Source organism: Magallana gigas, chromosome 8 (genome assembly GCF_963853765.1).
Source record: "Magallana gigas chromosome 8, xbMagGiga1.1, whole genome shotgun sequence".
NCBI lineage: Eukaryota > Metazoa > Mollusca > Bivalvia > Ostreida > Ostreidae > Magallana > Magallana gigas.
The window spans coordinates 19,759,273-19,779,028 of record NC_088860.1 but is presented as its reverse complement, the minus strand read 5'-3'; the positions used below and the strand labels follow the sequence as shown (position 1 = coordinate 19,779,028).

The following is a 19,756-nucleotide window of genomic DNA, read 5'->3' as shown; positions in this document are numbered from 1 at the left end:
ACGTACTTTTTTCACGACAGGAGAACGCTAACATCAAATAAATTGGTAAATGCATTATTTACAAACAGAATATGCATACATAATAAGAAATAGATGCATAAATTCTCAGACGACAAAAGGAGCACTACACGTCGACCACAGGTCTCAGGCATGCAGTCGGGTGAAACGAAATTGAGGGGTTTACATACGAGATACCTATGGCACGCCAAATTCACAAAAATGAGCTTAACATAGTTAATCTATATTTCACATCTGGAAACTATAGTTAACGCGATAATCTATGTTTCACATCTGTAAACTATAGTTAACACTGAAAACAATCATTTGCGGTTGTTAAACATAGTTTATCTGATAAATAGGGTTTTATGATCAGTAAACTACGGTTTGCAAATCTAAACCATGCCAAATTTACATAAATTAGCAAAACATAGTTTCACAGTCGATAAACTAGGTTGATCGGCTGTTAACTATAGTTTACGGATCCTAAACTATAGTTACAGACGTTAATCTATATTTCACATCTGTAAACTATAGTTTACGAATGCAAATCAATGTTTTTCTGTATGGAAATACACGCTAACAATAGATTTTGCGGATAAATATAGATTCACATCTGTAAACTATAGTTTACATTCGTAAACTATAGTTTTAGAGTTGATAAATATAGTTTAGCGATTGTGAAACTATATTTATCAGATAAACCATGTTTTACAATCGTTAATTATAGAGTTGTTAATCATAGTTTCACAATTGTGAAACTATATTTATCAGATAAACTATGTTTTATTAACAATTGCAAATGATTGTTTTCAGTGTTAACTATAGTGAACAGATGTGAAACATAGATTATCGTGTTAACTATAGTTTACAGACGTGAAATATAGATTAACGTCGTTAACTATAGATTTCGATCCGTAAACTATAGTTAACAGTCTAGTTTATCGACAGTGAAACTATGTTTAACTCATTTTTATGAATTTGTCTGATAAATGTAGTTTCACGATTTGTGAAACTATAATTAACAACTCTTAACTATAGTTTACGATTATAAATCATAATTAACAAATGTGAATCTATATTTATCAGCAAAATCTATTGCTAACGTTTTTTTACAGATAGATAAACTATGATTATCATTCGTAAACTATAGTTTACATTCGTGAAATATAGTTTCACAGATGTAAACTATAGTTAACGAATCGTTAACTATCGTTTAGGATCCGTAAACTATAGTTAACAGTTGATAAACCTAGTTTATTGACTGTGAAACTATGTTTAGCTCATTTTTGTGAATTCTGCGTGCCATAGATACCGTTACCTATTTACGAGCGGTGTTCAGCTTTAAAAAGCAAACTTTTCTATAATAAATGATAAAACCCGCGGAGTGGGGTTGTCGGGATGGGGGATGGCGGTAAGTCAAGGGGAATCCAAATTTACATAAAAATACACAGAAATTTAAATAATATTGCCAATTTTCAAAATCGTAGTCTGTGATTTAGGGACACAATACCTATAATACCCAATTCCTCGATGTAACGATAATTTTCTTACTATACCCTATAATTTGTTAGCTTGCTCACAAAAAGTGGTGGGGGGTTTCAAAAATTAAATTTCTGTTTACACTTTTCAAATTGTTTATTTTCAGTAAAAATAGAAAAGTTGGAGAGAGGGCAGCACCCCGATCCCAAATTGTTACGTGCATGACGTGGGAATGAGACTGTATTAAATATTTTAACTTGTCCTTAAATCATTAATCATAAAACGTCCCCCAATGATACGTGTCTGGTGTGAGAAGTTGCATTGAATGTGAAAATAACTGTATACATACATCTATATTATTCTATAATGCTATAAAAAAATGATACTTGTATAAGCATATATGCACTGAATTGATTCTCATTCTGAAGGAACTTGATTTTAATGATGATAACAACGCAAAAAGACCAGCCTAAGGACGGATGACAACATGACTGTCTCTGTATCAACACACCAAGTTAACCTAGACCGATCTATTCCATTGTCACGAAATAAACATATCCGATTTCATTTTAATACTCATGCCATATCATGTAAACATGAACATGTAAATGTATAAAAACGCAAATCGAAATGGTTTATTCATTGAATGTTACAACGCCATCATAGGTTTATTTTGGAACATGTTCTTTATTTTTGGCTTGGTCGAATTATTTGTTATAGGGATTGCTGTAGAACCTCATTCCACTATCAAGGGTATGAATAAGTATTCTATATATTAAAATATTCTCATATTTAAATTTAATCTAAAAATTTTCAGGTTTTTTTAAGCTATACATGGTCAGCTTGTAGAACAGATTTTGTCCGCTGTAAAGCAATGGTTAATTGCGAATATGTATATTGATGTACAATTCGTTATTTTTCTCGATCATTTAAGGCATCTTTTCTATAAAAAAGAAAAATAAAGAAAAACTTAAATTGAATGTAAAAAGAAAGATGACTTAATGAATATTTGAAAGAATATTTGTTCGGTTCGCCCCTTTATAGATCAACCAATGTATGTACATGTATTTTTATTAGTAGACACTGGTATTGCCAACAGTAATATACATGTAAATAGCCATTTGAAAGCACTTTTTTCGAACAAAATAAAAAAATAAGTGCATTTCATTTCTTTAACTCTATGGAAGTTTGTAAACGACGTCGGTCAATTCACTCCGACTTCAACCAAAATAACGAAGCTAAACTGACTCTGTTCTTTTATTGCATATGCGCATTGAATTTTTATATAACTCTACAATAATCATTTTTTGCTTTAACTATCTAAATTGTTTCTGTGATCAATATCTGGTTAAGGTTTTGAACTTTTACAAGGAATTGGTTTGTTTGATTTATAAGCCTATAATTTTGTTTTATTTATGAGCCTATAATTTTGATTTATAAGACATAAAAGATTGAAGTGTTGTTTTTCAATAAATTATTCAAAAAAATCTTTTTAAAGTTTTTCATAAATGCATGTTTTCAAAATTGAAATGATTATTAATGGTATATTTCTGCATAATTAGGATTTTCCCTTTTTCAGGCAACGTGGAATCTCTTCTTGAGTTAACTCCATGGAACTGGAAACACTTGAACACGTCACTCAAAGTGGAATCCCCCGTCACTGTGGATGTGTCCCTAACCTCTCACTACAGACTGACCGGGAAACACCTCAACAAGTATCTCAGTCAGTATATTATATGAATATATATCTCCCGAATTAGTAATCCTGAATTAGTAAAAGTTTAGACCAAAACCTTTAAAGTGGCATAGTCAAGATTTTGGTCAACAGTTATTTTTCCGATTTTAATGTTTACAATGCTTCAGCAAGGCATTTTAATAGGCAACCAAAATTTCAGTGTCATTCGTAAGTTACACGTATAAGCGAGTTACAGAGCTTATAATTCTTTTCTATGTAAAAAAGTTTTTGTTTACATTTTGAATGTTGAAGTGAAAATTCAAGTTTAGACCGAACATGAAAGTGCTAGATAAGATAAGATAATATGTTTATTTGGTACTTAAAGGCCATTGCCCACTGGACATTTAGGCATCATATTTATATGCAACATAAACATGTTATATACATAATGCATATACATAGAAAATTTGTAACAATACTGTATTGTTTTAACATAGATTGTCATAAAGTTAGCATTTCTTGTCTTATTGACATACCTTTTTTAATAAAAATTGCTGTACATTTGATGACATTTTGGTCATTGCTGTTAAAAAGATGGTCAATACAAATTGGAACATCTTTTCTTTCTGATGGACATTGAAACAAAAAATTTCTTTTTAAGTCCTCTAACATTGGACAGTGAAATAGAAAATGTACTTCATTTTTAATTTGTCTTAAAGTACAAAGTTGACATAATCCATCCACACTATCAATTCCCTCAAATCTACCCTCTTCAATACGTAATTTATGTAAGGAACACCTGAAAGAGGCTAATTCCTGTTTTAAGGGGTAGCTTAGAAAGGAGAGGTAAAGTGCTAAACGTTAGGAACTGTTTATTTATGCTTAAAATGAATAAGAACATAAACAAATCAGTTTGGAAAAGAATTTTTACTGGTATATATTGAACCTATGTAAACATAAAACAGGGCACGAGCCTTGTTTACATGGCAGAGGATTTTGAGCCCGGTATCTTGCTTATAACTCTACGAATGACTGTCAAATTTCATTTAAGCATTAAAAATGCATTCCTAAAGCAATGTAAATAACAAACACAGAAAGTAGAATTTGACCAATATCGCGACCATGTCCTTTAAGGGGGCGTATTTATAAAATGATCATTAATCTAAGATAATTCATGAACGGAATATCAACTTTTGAAAGTAAACTGTACCAATGCATAACAATTACAATTTAATACTGTAAATTACTTAATACTGAATATATGACACATGCAGCGACGGTCAAATATACTGATAATTAAGCAAACCTATGATAAATGGCTATATATACTTACAGGACTACAAAAACAAAGGGACTGTGCATCCATTCTAAAAACAATACCAAACACAAAAAGTAGAGACGGTGTGTACACGATATACCCGGATATGACGACCAGGAAGTTGGTGTACTGTGACATGACCACGGACGGCGGAGGGTGGACCGTGAGTCTTTACTCGTTTCTTTCCTTTATTTCAATATGTATCCATACCTTACACGTTATGTAACTTTCTAAAACTTACTGATTCTCTAGAATTCCTCTAACAGGCCTTTGTTGTGGTTAACGTAAGATGTCAATTTTTGTAGCCGTCACATTCACACTCAAAAAACCAACCAAAATTGGTACAAATGCCTATTTTTAAAACAAACCTCTCTTAATTTTGGACATTAAAACAACCCGATATCAGTATCAAGCATTGATAATGCAATAGTTTAACCACTTTAAAAAGTCTTCCAGAGCATAGCTTCTCTTCTAAGAATTTTACAATAAATTCCAATTATAATTTTTAGTGTTGTCTTGCAGGTAATTCAAAGACGAATGGATGGTTCCGAAGATTTTTATCGCTCTTGGCAGACCTACAAAGCCGGATTTGGAAAACCACAAGGAGAATATTGGCTAGGTAAGAGCATGTAATAAAACGTTTCCACGTGATTATTGAAATTCATTTAATGAATTAAATGTTTGTTTTAACTTTAAAAACAAAAGATTCCTAGTAGTTGAAAGAACACTTGCATTTGAATTAGTCGTGGATAAAAAATAGCTACAAACCGCAATCCGCAATTATACCATGATGATTCCATGATAACTGTTTTTGTCACCCTTGGACATTGTTATGCAGGTTAACGATGTGGCCAATGGAACTCTTGTATATTTTTAGGAAATGAAGATATTCACTTGCTCACAACAAGAACTAGCCAAGAGTTACGTGTGGACTTACAAAAGTTTTCAGGTGAAAAGGCATACGCCAAGTATTCCACGTTTACCGTTTTGAGTGAGTCTCAGAAATACAAGTTAACCGTCGGGGGATACAGTGGAACGGCGGGTAAGTACAAAAGATATCAGATAATAGAAGCTCTCCATTGATTTTATAATTAAAATCAAAATATAGAAGATAAGTATATTTCAGGGGACAGTCTTGCATATCAGAACGGGGTGAAGTTTTCTGCCAAAGACCAAGACAATGACGTATGGGGTAAACATTGTAGCATGGAACATCAAGGAGGATGGTGGTTCAAAAATTGCGAACGTGCATGTCTAAACGGACCTTATCTAAAATCGGATAAAATCACTTGGATTAGTATCAATTGGTATGCATTCGGGAATGAAAACCGTGCTTTAAAGAAAGCATCGATGATGATCAGATCCAAGAATTGACTTTGTTGTGAAAGTATTTATTAAAACAAAAATTGCCTATCTTGGTATTTGTCTTTTTATATGCGATAACAGATCAAAGTAGTTCTCACAAAATATTCTCTGTCTCATCATTGATAAAATATTTTCAGAGGTTGTTAAACCTTAATTGATAAATAATTAAGAAAGGTAGTCCTTTTCTGCAAAACACTTGCTTCGTTTTAACATGAAAGTTGAATGTTTCTAACAATAACACATCACTGATTTGTTCTCCTTCATTAGACAATTAATACAACCTCAAGTTCAAAGCTTGTGTCACTTAAAAAGAGAAAAGGAAGTTGTAGCCATGTAAAACATGATGTCCATTCTTTTGTTACAGAATATCATAAGATTTGGTTTAAGGGATAGATGCCTGTTTACCATCTAAACATAAGTTCTCTGTGATGTCATCAAAGTGTTCTATAGAAATATCCAAGAACAGGAATATAATCTGTAAAATAATATGAAATATTCAATGTATTAATCTATAAACATTGGTTAATTATATATATGGAGATCAATCATCTCATTATAAGAATTAATGCTATACATGTATTTTCTTTTGGGCAATCTTTTAGATATGACTTGATTTGCATATCTGTTATAAGGTTTTAATGACAAATGTAATGTTCCTCAGTTTTAGATAATTTCCTTCATAGATCATTTCTTAATTTGCATTAAAACCTGTTAATGCCCAAAAACTCAGAGTGAACTACCATGCAAATTTCGGAGTTGAACATTTTGAATTTTTCTTTTAATTTGATACAAAATGAACTTAATTTTTTTTTTAAAAAGTCAAGGTATCTATTTACAACTGAAAATATATATCCAAATAGTAAAAATCATATTGCATGAAAATATAATTTTGGAATTACGCAGTGTAAATCTCTACATTGAGGAAATGGGAAAAAAGAAGAAAATAATGGAAGATAGGTTGCATCCTTTTGTGACCTTTAAATGTAGAATTTTATTGCCCTGTCATGTTGCAAATTCTCAATTTACTGGATGAAAGTAAATACAAGATTTACAACAGATTTTGTCATGTTGTAAAGTTTAAATCAACCGGGTGGCAGTAAATATAAAATTTGTTGTAAATTTTGCATTAACTGTCAACCTGTAAATTCACATAGCCCCTACCAAAAGAATTACGTATATAATGCCTGGAAAAAACCCACTAATTACCTCTGATCTTAAACAATACATGCAATTCGTACAGCACATGGTGAGAAAAAATGACTAATGACTTTCAATCAGAAGTTCTATTCCAGTCTTCCCAGTACATGAGAGCTGAAAATTTCCTCTATCCATGTATTCAATGGTCTTTTTTTGTCAGGGGGGTTTTCTCTCTTCACTTTCATATGAAATTTATTGCATTATTCAATCTCTTCAAATAATAAATGATATTTAATGTAAACAACGTACATCCATGATGGGTTTTTGTTTTATTCCCTGGATTTCTTACTTGCATTGGTGGATACCCAGGTTTTATATAAAAAATTGGCATAAAATTTTTAAAATCTTTTATCTGCTGGGGTCAAGAGCTCCGGAATTGCACAAAACAGCACGCTAAATTGCATTGCAATCGTTCATATTTGCCTGTAATAGTTAAAGGTTAATTTTATCACGGCCTTATGTGTCAAAAATATAAAACCAAAACAATGTTTCTAGAACTTAAGTATAGTCAAACCATATCATCTTAAATTTGATATGCCACAAATAAACAATTGAGGTATCTCATTGCAAGAGCCAAGATGTCGATTGATTGGGATTTCAAACTAATATCAATATATAAATTGTATGCAGCATATATGTTCAAGATAAAACGCTTCCTTCTGTATTTGGTGTATTTGGAGAGTAATAATTTCATCAGTATCCTTTAATCATTTTAACATATTCTTTTTTAAATTTAAAGCTAAATACTGCTGTAAATAGGCACTGTCCGCCATATTTCTTTTTCACCACTGCTGCCCCTACAACCCCTATATAAGACACAGACCTCTAAACAGTTCTAGGTATTTTGCTGTAGAGGTCTCACCTGTGTGGACGTACATTTTGCCTCGCCGTGTTACTCGATCGCGATGAATTTATCAAATTTGACGTACTTTTTTTCACGCCAGGAGAATGCTAACATCAAATAAATTGGTAAATGCATTATTTACAAATATAATATGCATACGTAATACGAAATAGATGCATAAAATTCTAACACCACAAAAGGAACACTACACGACGGTCACGAGTTTCAGGTATGCAGTCGGGTGAAACGAGATCGGGGGGGGGGGGGGGGTGGGGGGGTTATATACCAGGTACCGGTGCCTATTTACGAGCGGTGTTCAGCTTTAAAAAGCAAAACTTCCTATAATAAATGATCTAATCCGTGGAGTGGGGTTGTCGGGATGGGGGATAGCGGTAAGTCAAGGGGAATCCAAATTTATATAAAAATACACAGAAATTTAATTAATATTGCCAATTTTGAATATCATTGTCTGTGAATGGGGGCATACATGTAATACCTATAATACCCAATTCCTCGATGTAACGATAATTTTCTTACTATATCATATAATTTGTTAGCACGCTCACAAAAAGTGGTGGGGGAAGTTTTCAAAAATTAAATTTCTGTTGGCACTTTTGAAAATGTTTATTTTCATTAAAAATAGAAAAGTTGGAGAGAGGGCAGCGCCCCGTTCCCAAATTGTTACGGGCCTGACGTGGGAATGAGACTGTATTAAATATTTTAACTTGTCCTTAAATCATTAATCTTAAAACATCCCCCAATGATACGTGCCTGTGGGAAGTTGCATTGAATGGGAAAATAACTGTATACATACATCTATATTATTCTACAATGCTATCAAAAAAATGATACTTGTATAAGCATATATGCACTGCATTGATTCTCATTCTGGGGGAACTTGATTTTAATGATGATAACAACGCAAAAAGACTAGCCAAAGGACGGATGACAACATGACTGTCTCTGTATCAACACACCAAGTTAACCTAGACCGATCTATTCTATTGTCACGAAAAACACATCCGATTTCATTTTAATTGTCAGGTGATATCTACATGAACATGTAAATGTACATGTATATAAAAGCAATCAGAAATGCTTTATCCATTGAAAGTAACAACGCCATCATGGTTTCATTTTGGAACATGTTCTTTACTTTTGGCTTGGTTGATTATTTTGTTATAGGGATTGCTGTTGAGCCTCATTCCAAAATCAAGGGTATGGATAAGTTTTCTTTAAATCAAAATATGCCCATAATTAAATTAACTCTAAAAATTAACAGTTTTTAAAAGTTATACATTTGGTCCGATTGTAGAGAAGATTTTGTCCGCTGTAAACCAACGGTTAATTGCTAAAATGTATAAATATTGATGAAGAATGCGTTATTTTTCTCAACCATTTAAGGCAATTTTTCTATAAATAAGATAAAGAAAAACTCAAACTGAATGAAAAAAGAGAGATGAATAAAGTAATATTTGATGGAATATTTGTTCGGTGCGTCCCTTAAAAGATTCACCCATGTATGAACATGTAAATTTATTACTAGACACCGGCATTTGCCAACAGTAATATACATGTAATTAACCATTTGAAAGCGTTTTGGTCAATCAAAATAAACCAATAAGTTCATTTCTATAACTGTATTGAAGTTTTTAAACGATGCCGGTAAGTTCACTCTGATTTCAACCAAAATAATTTAGGAACGACTCTGTCTGTTTACACTTTCAATGCATATGTGCATTGAATTTTTGTGTAACTTTACAATAATCATTTTTAATTTTAACTATCTAAATTATTAAAAAGATATTGTTTCTGTGACCATAACTTGATTAAAGTTTTTAACTTTTACAAAGAGTTGGTTGGTTTGATTTATAAGCCGAAAATAAGACCTAAAAGATTGAAGTGTTCTTTTTCAAAAAGTTATTAAAAAAAAACTTTTAAAAGTTTTTTTTATAGATACAGGTTTTTAAAATTGAATTGATTATTAATTATATTAATCCGCATAATTATGATTTTCCTTCCTTCAGGCAATGTGGAATCTCTGCTTGAGTTGACCCCATGGACATGGAAACACCTGAACACGTCCTTCAAAGTGGATTCCCCCGTCACTGTGGATGTGTCCCTCACCTCTCACTACAGACTGACCGGGAAACACATCAACAAGTTACTCAGTTAGAATATTATATATATCTCCTGAATTAGTAAATGTCCCTATATAAATCAGTCAGTTTAGACCTACAGCTTTAAAGATGCACAGTCACGATTTTTTTAAACATTTATTTTTCCGATTTTAATGTTTACAATGCTTCAGCAAGGCATTGTTGATAGGCAACCAAAATTTCAATGCCATTCGTTGAGTTACAAGCAAGTTACAGAGCTTACAATTTTTTTCTATGTAAAAAAAAGTTTTTGTTTACATTTTTAATGTTGAAGTAAAAATTCCAGCTTTAGACCGAACATGAATGTGTTAAACGTTAGGAATCGTTTATTTATGCTAAAAATGAATAAGAACATAAACAAATCAGTTTAAAAAAGAATTTTTACTGGTAAAATTTGAACCTATGTATACAATAGAGGGCACCAGTTTTATTTACATGACAGAGAATTGAGAGTCCTGTATCTTGTTTAAAACTCCTCAACTGGCTCTTAAATTTCATTTAAGCATTAAAAATGCATTCCTAAAGCAAAGTAAATAACAAACACATAAAATAGAATTTGACCAAAATCGTGACAATGTCCTTTAAAGAGGCGTATTTATAAAAATGACCATTAATCTAAGATTATTCATGAACAGAATATCAATTTTTGAAAGTACACAGTACCAATACATAACAATTACAATTTAATACTGTAAATTAAACACTTAATATAGGACACATGTAGCGACGGTCAAATATACTTATAATTACGCAAACCTATGATAAAAAGCTATTTATACTTACAGGACTACAAAAACAAAGAGACTGTGCATCCATTCTAAAGACAATACCCAACACAAAAGGAAGAGACGGTGTGTACACGATATACCCGGATATGAAGACCAAGAAGTTGGTGTACTGTGACATGACTACGGACGGCGGAGGGTGGACCGTGAGTCTTAACTTGTTTCTTTCCTTTATTTCAATATGTATCCATACCTTACACGATTAATAACTTTAAGCTTACTGATTCTCTAGAATTTCTCTAAAATGTCATCAATGTGGTTAACGTGAGATGGTAATTTTTGTAATCGTCTTCATTCATACTCGAAAAACCAACCAATATTGGTACAAATGCTTATTTTAAATACAATCCTCTCTTAATTTTTGACATTAAAACAACCTGATATCAGTATTAAACTGATAATGCAATAGTTTAACCACTTTAAAAAGTCTTCAAGAGCTTAGCTTCTCTTCTAAGAATTTTACAATAAATTCCAATGGCAATTTTTAGTGTTGTCTTGCAGGTAATTCAAAGACGAATGGATGGTTCTGAAGATTTTTATCGCTCTTGGCAGACCTACAAAGCCGGATTTGGAAAACCACAAGGAGAATATTGGCTAGGTAAGAGCATGTAATAAAATGTTTTCACGTGATTATTGAAATTTGTTTAATGAATTAAATGTTTGTTTTAATTTTAAAAACAAAGGATACCTAGTAGTCGAAAGAACACTTGCATTTGTATTAGTCGTGGATGAAAAATAGCTACAAAACGCAAACCGCAATTATACCATGATGATTCGATGATAACTGTTTTAGTCACACATGGACATTGTTATGCAGGTTAGCGAGGTGGCCAATGGAACTTTTGTTTTTTTTTTCTAGGAAATGAAGATATTCATTTACTCACAACAAGAACTAGCCAAGAGTTACGTGTGGACTTACAAAAGTTTTCAGGTGAGAAGGCATATGCCAAGTATTCCACGTTTACCGTTGGGAGTGAGTCTCAGAAATACAAGTTAACCGTCGGGGGATACAGTGGAACGGCGGGTTAGTTCACAGATATCAGATAATATATTAAGCTCTCCATTGAGTTTATAATTAATATCAAAATATACAAGATTAGTATATTCCAGGGGATAGTCTTGCACATCAGAACGGGATGAAGTTTTCTACCAAAGACCAAGACAATGACAAAGGGGATAAACAACACTGTGGCGTGAATTTCCAAGGAGGATGGTGGTTCGAAGATTGCGAACAAGCTTATCTAAACGGACCTTATCTAAACTCGGCTAAAATCACTTCGATTAGTATCAACTGGTACGCATTCGGAAATGAACACCGTGCTTTAAGGAGGGCATCAATGATGATCAGATCCAAGAATTGACTTTGTTGTGAAAGTATTTATTAAAACAAAAATTGCCTGTCATGGTATTTGTCTTTTTATATGCAATTTCAGATCAAAGTAGTTCTCTCAAAATATTCTCTGTCTTATCATTGATGAAAAATTTTCAGATCGTTTCATCTTTACATGTAAGTAGATGGTAATCTCCTCGTTCTCTGCTTAACTCCAGTTCTCCTGCTCTGCTGAGTCTGATTTTCACTCACCTTGTTATCTTTGTTTTGGTTCATCTCTTGCATGGTGGTCCTGAAAATCTTACCTATAGCCACTGTCATCGTGTTGAGAGCACCATTGATCAATTGACCAAGACTGTTAAGCATGTAAGTATTGTTCTGATCTACATGTATAGGCTCACCTTCTTTATCTGACAAATCTCCCTCAGTCTGAGTCTGGGGAAGAAGCCTACTTTGTGCTTTAATTGACTGAGTTTTATTCTTGGTATAAGATCTGTATTTTTTATTTACACTTGTAGCTGTAATAGGTGATGTACCTGAACCTGAGCAAGTATCAGCTGTTTTTGGTATTTGAACAAGAACCTTGGGAGAAAATACTCCCTGTGTAGTATCTAAGTGCTCTGATTCTGAACCACTAATAAACTGCTCATCACACTCAGTGATAATTTCTTCGTCACTGGTGTCTCCACAGTGTTGTTCATTGGACTCTCCTCTAATACTTCTATTTATAATTTTCTCTTTTCTTTCAGTTTCATCCATTTGTTCTGCTTGAACTGCTGCCTGATGTCTTGTAAACATGTTGTTTTAATTCAAATAACGAGTTCGAATCTCTGGATCCATTCCTCAAAAATGTGGATCCCACTTCTGACACCAAAAATTTTATGTAGCGAAATAGCAATCAATGACTATCTCATTCGGACATCAATTTCAGCAATTGACGAACAAAACACAGAATTTAAGTTTCATAAATTTATTGAGTCTGCATTGCAAATCCAAATGAACAACAATAGGGTAACAAAATAAATCCAGGCCTTTTAACCACCCTTAAATAACTTGATCTAAATATGACCCCTTAAATATAAATAACCAGATCTCAAAATAATCAAGATATGTGGTTATGTATTGAAACAGAGATAAATGAAATTTAAAATAATTAGTTTAAGATCAAATCCTGAAATAATCAGAATATGTGATCCTAAATAAACCTTCCAAACTGTTAAAAATTACAATTTCACTAATTAAAATTTATTCAATTAATAAAATAACGAAGGCTCAATTAATTATCCTTAAGCAAAAATAAATATTTACCAAAATTTAAGTAAAAACCAAAAGAGACGTTAACCCGAAAATGAAAAAGAGCAGACTGGCGATTTTACGGAAAAATCACCTCTTATATACACCCGTAAGAAATCTCATACAAAATCGTATAGACCCTTACGGAGAATTACGAAAAAATTGGGAAAAAGTATACGGAAAATAGTTCCAATAAAATAACTAACTTTATAATAAATATTTCCTCATAAAATAACATTACCTTCATTCACACAATAATAATCAATTAATTATTTACCTTATAATAAGCCATTTCCACTGCCGGTAAAATATAGGCGGCGGATCAAGAAAAAAACAACCCGGAAGTAAAGGGACGTATCCAACAATTCCATATTCATAAACAAAAATGTAAACATAAAGGAGAAGACAGGCCGGGATGACAATGAAGAAACAAAATCAAAGTACTTAAAGTACTGAAAAGCGCTAACCTAGCTTGGTTCTAAGAAAATTTACTGTGTGCAAGCGTAGGCGGAAATGAGCCTTATTGAAATTTTGGTTTATGTTTAATTAATATCAATTTAAGGTATCGAAGGCCAGATTTCTTTGAATATATGTTACTTTCTGAAGATGATGTGAATTAAAGCTGAACACGACTTGTATATGGATACTTGCCTGAAAAAAGATATTTTAAAATCACAAATTATAACTTTTGAACAGTAATTCATCACAGTTTTGGACCTTTTCTTGCAAAGAATCGATTTTATTTTTCTATATTTTACCTTCTGACTACGCACTATATTTTTTCATCACTGCGTAGCATCCCGTGCTGATGTACGTAAGCCCCGCAAACCAATCGTATCTACTCGGCCATTTCCGTCACCCAGATAACTGGTTCCCTATACCTCTTACCAGTTTAAATGATGTATATTTCTGCTCATAGAGGGCAGTTATTCCTTGCACCGGAAATAGAAGTCTAACGACAATAAAGCGCTGAGCTATGCTTAGTGCTTTAAAAATGCATTTTATAACGGGCGAAATATGCCATAACAAGTATGTACCGCAATAATATTACAATATAGATGCAATATCGTAACTCTTTAGTAAACAATCAAAGAGTACGAGGGTTGTCCCAAAATAGCGTAGACAGGACACATAATTTATATTCTGTTCACTGCAATTTCATTAGACTTCTATGTTTTCTTCAATGACTCTTTGGCAAACAATACTGAAAAATTCAAATCTGTACTTTATTTATTTCTCGAGAAAATGAATAATTAGTAACAACAAGTTTTGTCAAGCGGCGCAATGTGCGACGTCGAAAATTTCCAGTTTTACGTTGTTGCTAAACCCTCCACATCGTTTACGATAACATTTACGTTTTATTTCCGAAAAAGTCTTATATATATATTATCTTTGAAAAAGTAACATGAGTACACATTCAACATGTATTTCTAGTTTTGTTTTTTCTTTTAATATTTTCTTAGTACAAACGATCTGTCGGCTCCAAACTTGCCCTGTATTATTTGTTGTCTAACGTCCGTCTTGCCGAAATGTGTCGTTCAGCATTTTGACGTCCATTGATATCGTTAGGGGTTTCTTTTTCGGGGTTTTGTCATCATATTTGTTCAAATATTTTTAATGTTGTTTAACTATTTATTCACAAAACGCATTTTTAATCGATTTTGTTAATTTCGTTTGCTTCCAAAGTCGCTTATGATTTATTTCATGGTCTTTACAAAATTGTATTAGTTACTGCTGCGCCGCCTTAAACGCTGACATCGTCATTTTATTACGAGTTAACTTTTCAACTTGTCACAAAACGCGCTATAAATTATTTAAAAGTTTTGTTATAGCCAAAACATTTTCTAAGTAACTAATAGAATTATTATCAAATATCAATGTATGTTTTATTGAATTTTTTAATTCAAAAAGTACTTTTCCTCGCAATTTTCATTTCATTATGTTGATTTTAACTTTTTGTTTTTGACATTGCGCCGCATGTCGAATTTCTGATCTAACATGCTTTCATTTCACTAATTTATTCTCAAACTATATTTTATTTTAAAACATTATTTGAATGCAAATTTCTTGAACCCTTTGAGGCACAAATTTTGTCTTCCTTTGTCTTCGATTAACTGAATAACGCCACTTGTCTACGCTATTTTGGGACAACCCTCGTACACATGTACGTTCGAATGGGAAAGTAAAAATTACACAGGTTCACAACACGTGTTTCAGTTACATGTACAAAAAGTAAATACACGGTACTTAAAACATATTTGAAATTACCGATACTTCAATGATGCTTTAAAAGCATTAATAAGTTACAACACATAGATAAGATATTGGCTATGTATTTAAAACTCTCGTAGTAAGGGGATCATTTCAAAAGTAGATAAAAAAAAAATGAAATATTACACATGTTTTAATCCATTTGAATAACATACTAAATTTAGTATTGCGCAAACATAATTCGGTCTTGGCCATTTGATGATCATTGATAATTGAAGGAAAAAACATGCTTTTTACCATTGAATGGGTTGTAGTACCATTATTTTGAAAAATTGAAAAAGACATTTACATGTTTTATCAGTATATTGTTATCATTTATTCAGAAACTCATCCTTGGGCAATACAACCCATCAGTTTACAATAACTCACATATTACAAAACAATATAAACATTAGACTCTATGGAGTCTAAAATGGGAGTGAAACCCCTGAACAAATGTTCCACAGTTCCCACAGTTCCACACATTACATATAGTAAATCAAATGTGTTAATTATATACGAATTGAAAATACAGTTTTGGGTCAACAGCCGTTACACATAACTAAAGGCATAGTATAAATTTATAACATATGTTAACACACGAGAGAATATGTTTCTTATTACATTGAATGAGTTTCATGCAATTTGGCAATTAATTATTACGAATTAATAATGCACATTTAATATATTTAGCAAGACCAAGCAAGGTAGATACGTGATCCGAGCCCAACAACTGAAGTAATTTAAATGTACTTGGAGACTTATAATAGTACTCGTTTAAATATTTTTTTCGTAAATTATAATATTTTGGATATTGAAGAATAAAATGAAACTCGTCTTCGACTTGTTGAGTATGATAATCACAAACATCACATAATCGAGCCTGTCTGCTATTACCTTGGTATCTTCCTGTTTCAATATTTAAACAATGTGAAGACAGTCTTATGCGAGAAATATGTGTCTTAAGATTATTCTGGATTGGTTTTGTTAGGTATGATTGGATTTCGAATAATTATGTTTTGCAAGATATTTGAAAAAATACACTTTGAAGAACTTTCCATAAAGACATTGCTTTTTTGCATGAAAATATCAACAATTCTATTTTCGTATATATGTAAAAACTGGCCAGGATTAAGTGACTGTGAATTCTCATTGACCAACGTGAAACAGCTCATTTTTGACGTCTTTTGCCCAATTGACACTACAGGCTGAACAATTCTCAGCACTTTTTCGTAAGTAATTGAAAGACGATTTTAATATACAATTTTCTGTTTCTAAGAATTTACACCAGTATTTCATTATTTTTAATTTTCTTTGTAAAATAAGCGGACGTCGACCTAATTATACTATAAATCATATCATTACATTACGTCTAACACCAAGTACATCCTTACAAATTGAAAGGTGAAAACGCTCAATTTCTGGTGATTTATGAAAACCCCAGATCTCACTTCCATATAAAATTACACTTCCAACACAAATATATCGAATAGTTGGCACCGGGTTTCTGCGTTTAATTCAAATTTCTGAAAATTTCGGTTTAATCCAAAAAGTGCCTTTCTGCCCTGGTCTGCTAGTTTCTTTTGAGTTGTATTAAATTTGCCGTTATAATTCAAACACAATCCTAAATAATTAAAGGAATCAACGTTTTCCAAATTTTCATTGTTGTATGTCCAGGAATGGTCAATGGATCCTCCTTTTCTATATACTAATGTTTTGGTTTTATCGGTGTTAACAGTTAAGTTCCATAAAGTAACATATTCGTGTAAGGACTTTAGAGTAGTTTGGAGCTCATCTGGTGAATTCGCGAATATAACGGTGTCGTCTGCAAACATTTAAACAAACAGGTTTAACTCTCTTAGTTCGACAGGCTGACAATTATTACTGATGAAATTATTTTCTAGATCGTTTATATACATGTTAAAAAGAATTGGCAACAAAACTTCACCCTGTAGTAGGCCAGTGTTGACTGTAAATTCTTTGGATATTTCACCGGCACTTCTGACGGAGGCTCTCACGTCGACATAAAGTGATCTAAGGATTCGGAGGAATTTTCCAGTGATGCCGGATTTTACTAATTTATACCATAAATAGATGACATAATGCAATAATGATCATCTTTTTTCCGTATATATTATGTCTGAATTATCTTTATAGTTCTCTTAAACTACTCTTTAAAATTGAAATAAAAAATAACACACTGCATAGCTGGATACCTAAAAAATGGATGAAAAATTTAAACTGAATAAGATGATATATACATGAACATGACCTTAATTCTTTTTGTTGCAGCTGATTGGAAAATGATTACTATGAATTTTTTTTAAACCAGTGAGTGGGTTTTAGGACTTCATATGTCTAAATGTTGTTATTTAGGTTAAATTTCACCAATATCTTTATCGCTGTCCAAAATGTGAACTTCAGATAAAAGACTGTTTTGAAAAAAATATTGGGGGGGGGGGGGAGGGTAACCCCCCCCCCCCCAAAAGAAAATAAATTTAACTTCCCAGTTGATAACACAATGTATACAGTTAACTACCAATCTGTCGTGGTATTAAAATATATGAAATTTCAACAAAACGCTAGCGTATGCATATTTATTTGCATTTTTTTAATACCAAAGTTGTCATTTTCATTGTCATTATCCGTTTACTCTTTCCGACATTGTGTAAATTTCGTCAATCAGCGTTCCTGAACCCCCCGTGCTGGAAAATAAATTATTTCGATCAAAACTAAAATCGCATCAATTTTTTCCATTTTATTTATTAACTTTTTTGTATAAACCAAAGATGTCCCTTCCACGGTAAAAATATCTACATGCGATGCATTATGAAACGGTCCTACACTTTTCGCCAAGACGTTAATTAGTCAAACCGCGTTCTTGGTTACCCCGTTCTGGCAAGTTCCATTCCATTCCTTCGCTAGAGGTCGCGCTTCTTCGCTAGCTTCTATCCATGATTAAAACTAAAATGCTCACTCAAGAAATGAATTGCTTTATTTCATTTATTCAACCTTTGTCAAATCTTAACTTCTATGTGTAATTCAGGTAAGTTCCTAATAAATATATTCACTGTGTACGTAATGATTATCATTAGGTATTATTTCATTGAAAGCATATATTTTGATGCAAACTACCCCTGACTTTGATCCGCCACAGTGTGTCCACCACCTTACTCTCATTTTTGCTATTTTGGGCTTGTTTATCGAAAATGAAAGTAGGTTTTTTTTATTAATTTCACAATAATAAGTTATCAGTTAAAATTCAAATATACCTTACGGATATCATCTAACAGGTGATGAAATACTTAATTAACTTTTCTGTTATTAAGCTATGTAAGGCAAATATTGTGTCTGTAGTAGAGCGACCAGCCTGAAAACCAAACTGTGCGACCGTGATGATATCCTCATAACGGTTCCACTGCATTACTCGCTCGTTGAGGATCGATGTGAAAAGTTTTCCTAGGCTGCTAGTAATACTGATGCCTCTGTAATTATTGGGGTCAATAATATTTCCTTTTTCATGTATTGGGATAATGATAGCTTTTGACCAAGACGAGGGGAATACTCCAGAATAAAAAATTTTGTTAAAGAGACGAACGAGTATTGGAAGGATTAAGTCACAATATTCGGAAAAATATTCGTTGATTAGCTGGTCATTTCCTGCGCTTTTGTTTGTTTTAAGTTTGTGAATACAAACTTCTGATTTCTTTGTTGTAATTTCCTTTTCTAAACTAGTCAGTGTCAATATAATTTACTATTGAAAATAGTTAAGAAGAACAATTTTGCGCAAGATTCCGGAAATGTTCGAAAAACTGTGTAAGCGAGAATTTTGAGGGTGATGTATTTCGTTCGCTAAAGTGTTTGAAAAATTGGTTTGGGTTGTTTTTCTTCAATTGTTGAACCATGTCTCCCTGTTGTCTCCTGTATTGGTGTTTTACTTTCTTTTGAAGACTTTTGTATTTGCGTTTTGATTTCGTAAAATTATCGTAGTTTTTCTTGTCACTGTAACTGTTGTAATTTTCTAAAGCAGTTAAATATCGAGAATATAAGTTTTTAACTTT

The 19,756-nt window shown here is 32.3% G+C and overlaps 2 protein-coding genes across 3 annotated transcripts; both read left to right on the top strand.

Annotated features, from left to right (window-relative positions):
- Positions 1–2,137: 2,137 nt before the first annotated feature.
- On the top strand, positions 2,138–12,225 carry LOC105336086 (ryncolin-4-like). 2 transcript variants are annotated; one of them, XM_066067834.1, is made up of 6 exons: positions 2,138–2,232; positions 3,059–3,202; positions 10,823–10,968; positions 11,324–11,420; positions 11,682–11,846; positions 11,933–12,225. In XM_066067834.1, exons 1-6 carry the CDS (start codon positions 2,160–2,162, stop codon positions 12,181–12,183), a joined length of 876 nt encoding a protein of 291 aa, XP_065923906.1. In that variant the 5' UTR covers positions 2,138–2,159; the 3' UTR covers positions 12,184–12,225. The 2 variants fall into 2 exon arrangements, with proteins under 2 accessions (XP_065923906.1, XP_065923905.1); XM_066067833.1 differs by lacking the exons at positions 2,138–2,232; positions 3,059–3,202 and adding exons at positions 8,978–9,096; positions 9,906–10,049.
- Positions 4,474–5,880, top strand: LOC105322529 (ficolin-2-like). The gene is made up of 4 exons (XM_066067844.1): positions 4,474–4,635; positions 4,995–5,091; positions 5,350–5,514; positions 5,599–5,880. The coding sequence occupies exons 1-4, from the start codon at positions 4,579–4,581 to the stop codon at positions 5,844–5,846; spliced, it is 567 nt and encodes a 188-aa protein (XP_065923916.1). The 5' UTR covers positions 4,474–4,578; the 3' UTR covers positions 5,847–5,880.
- Positions 12,226–19,756: the final 7,531 nt, after the last annotated feature.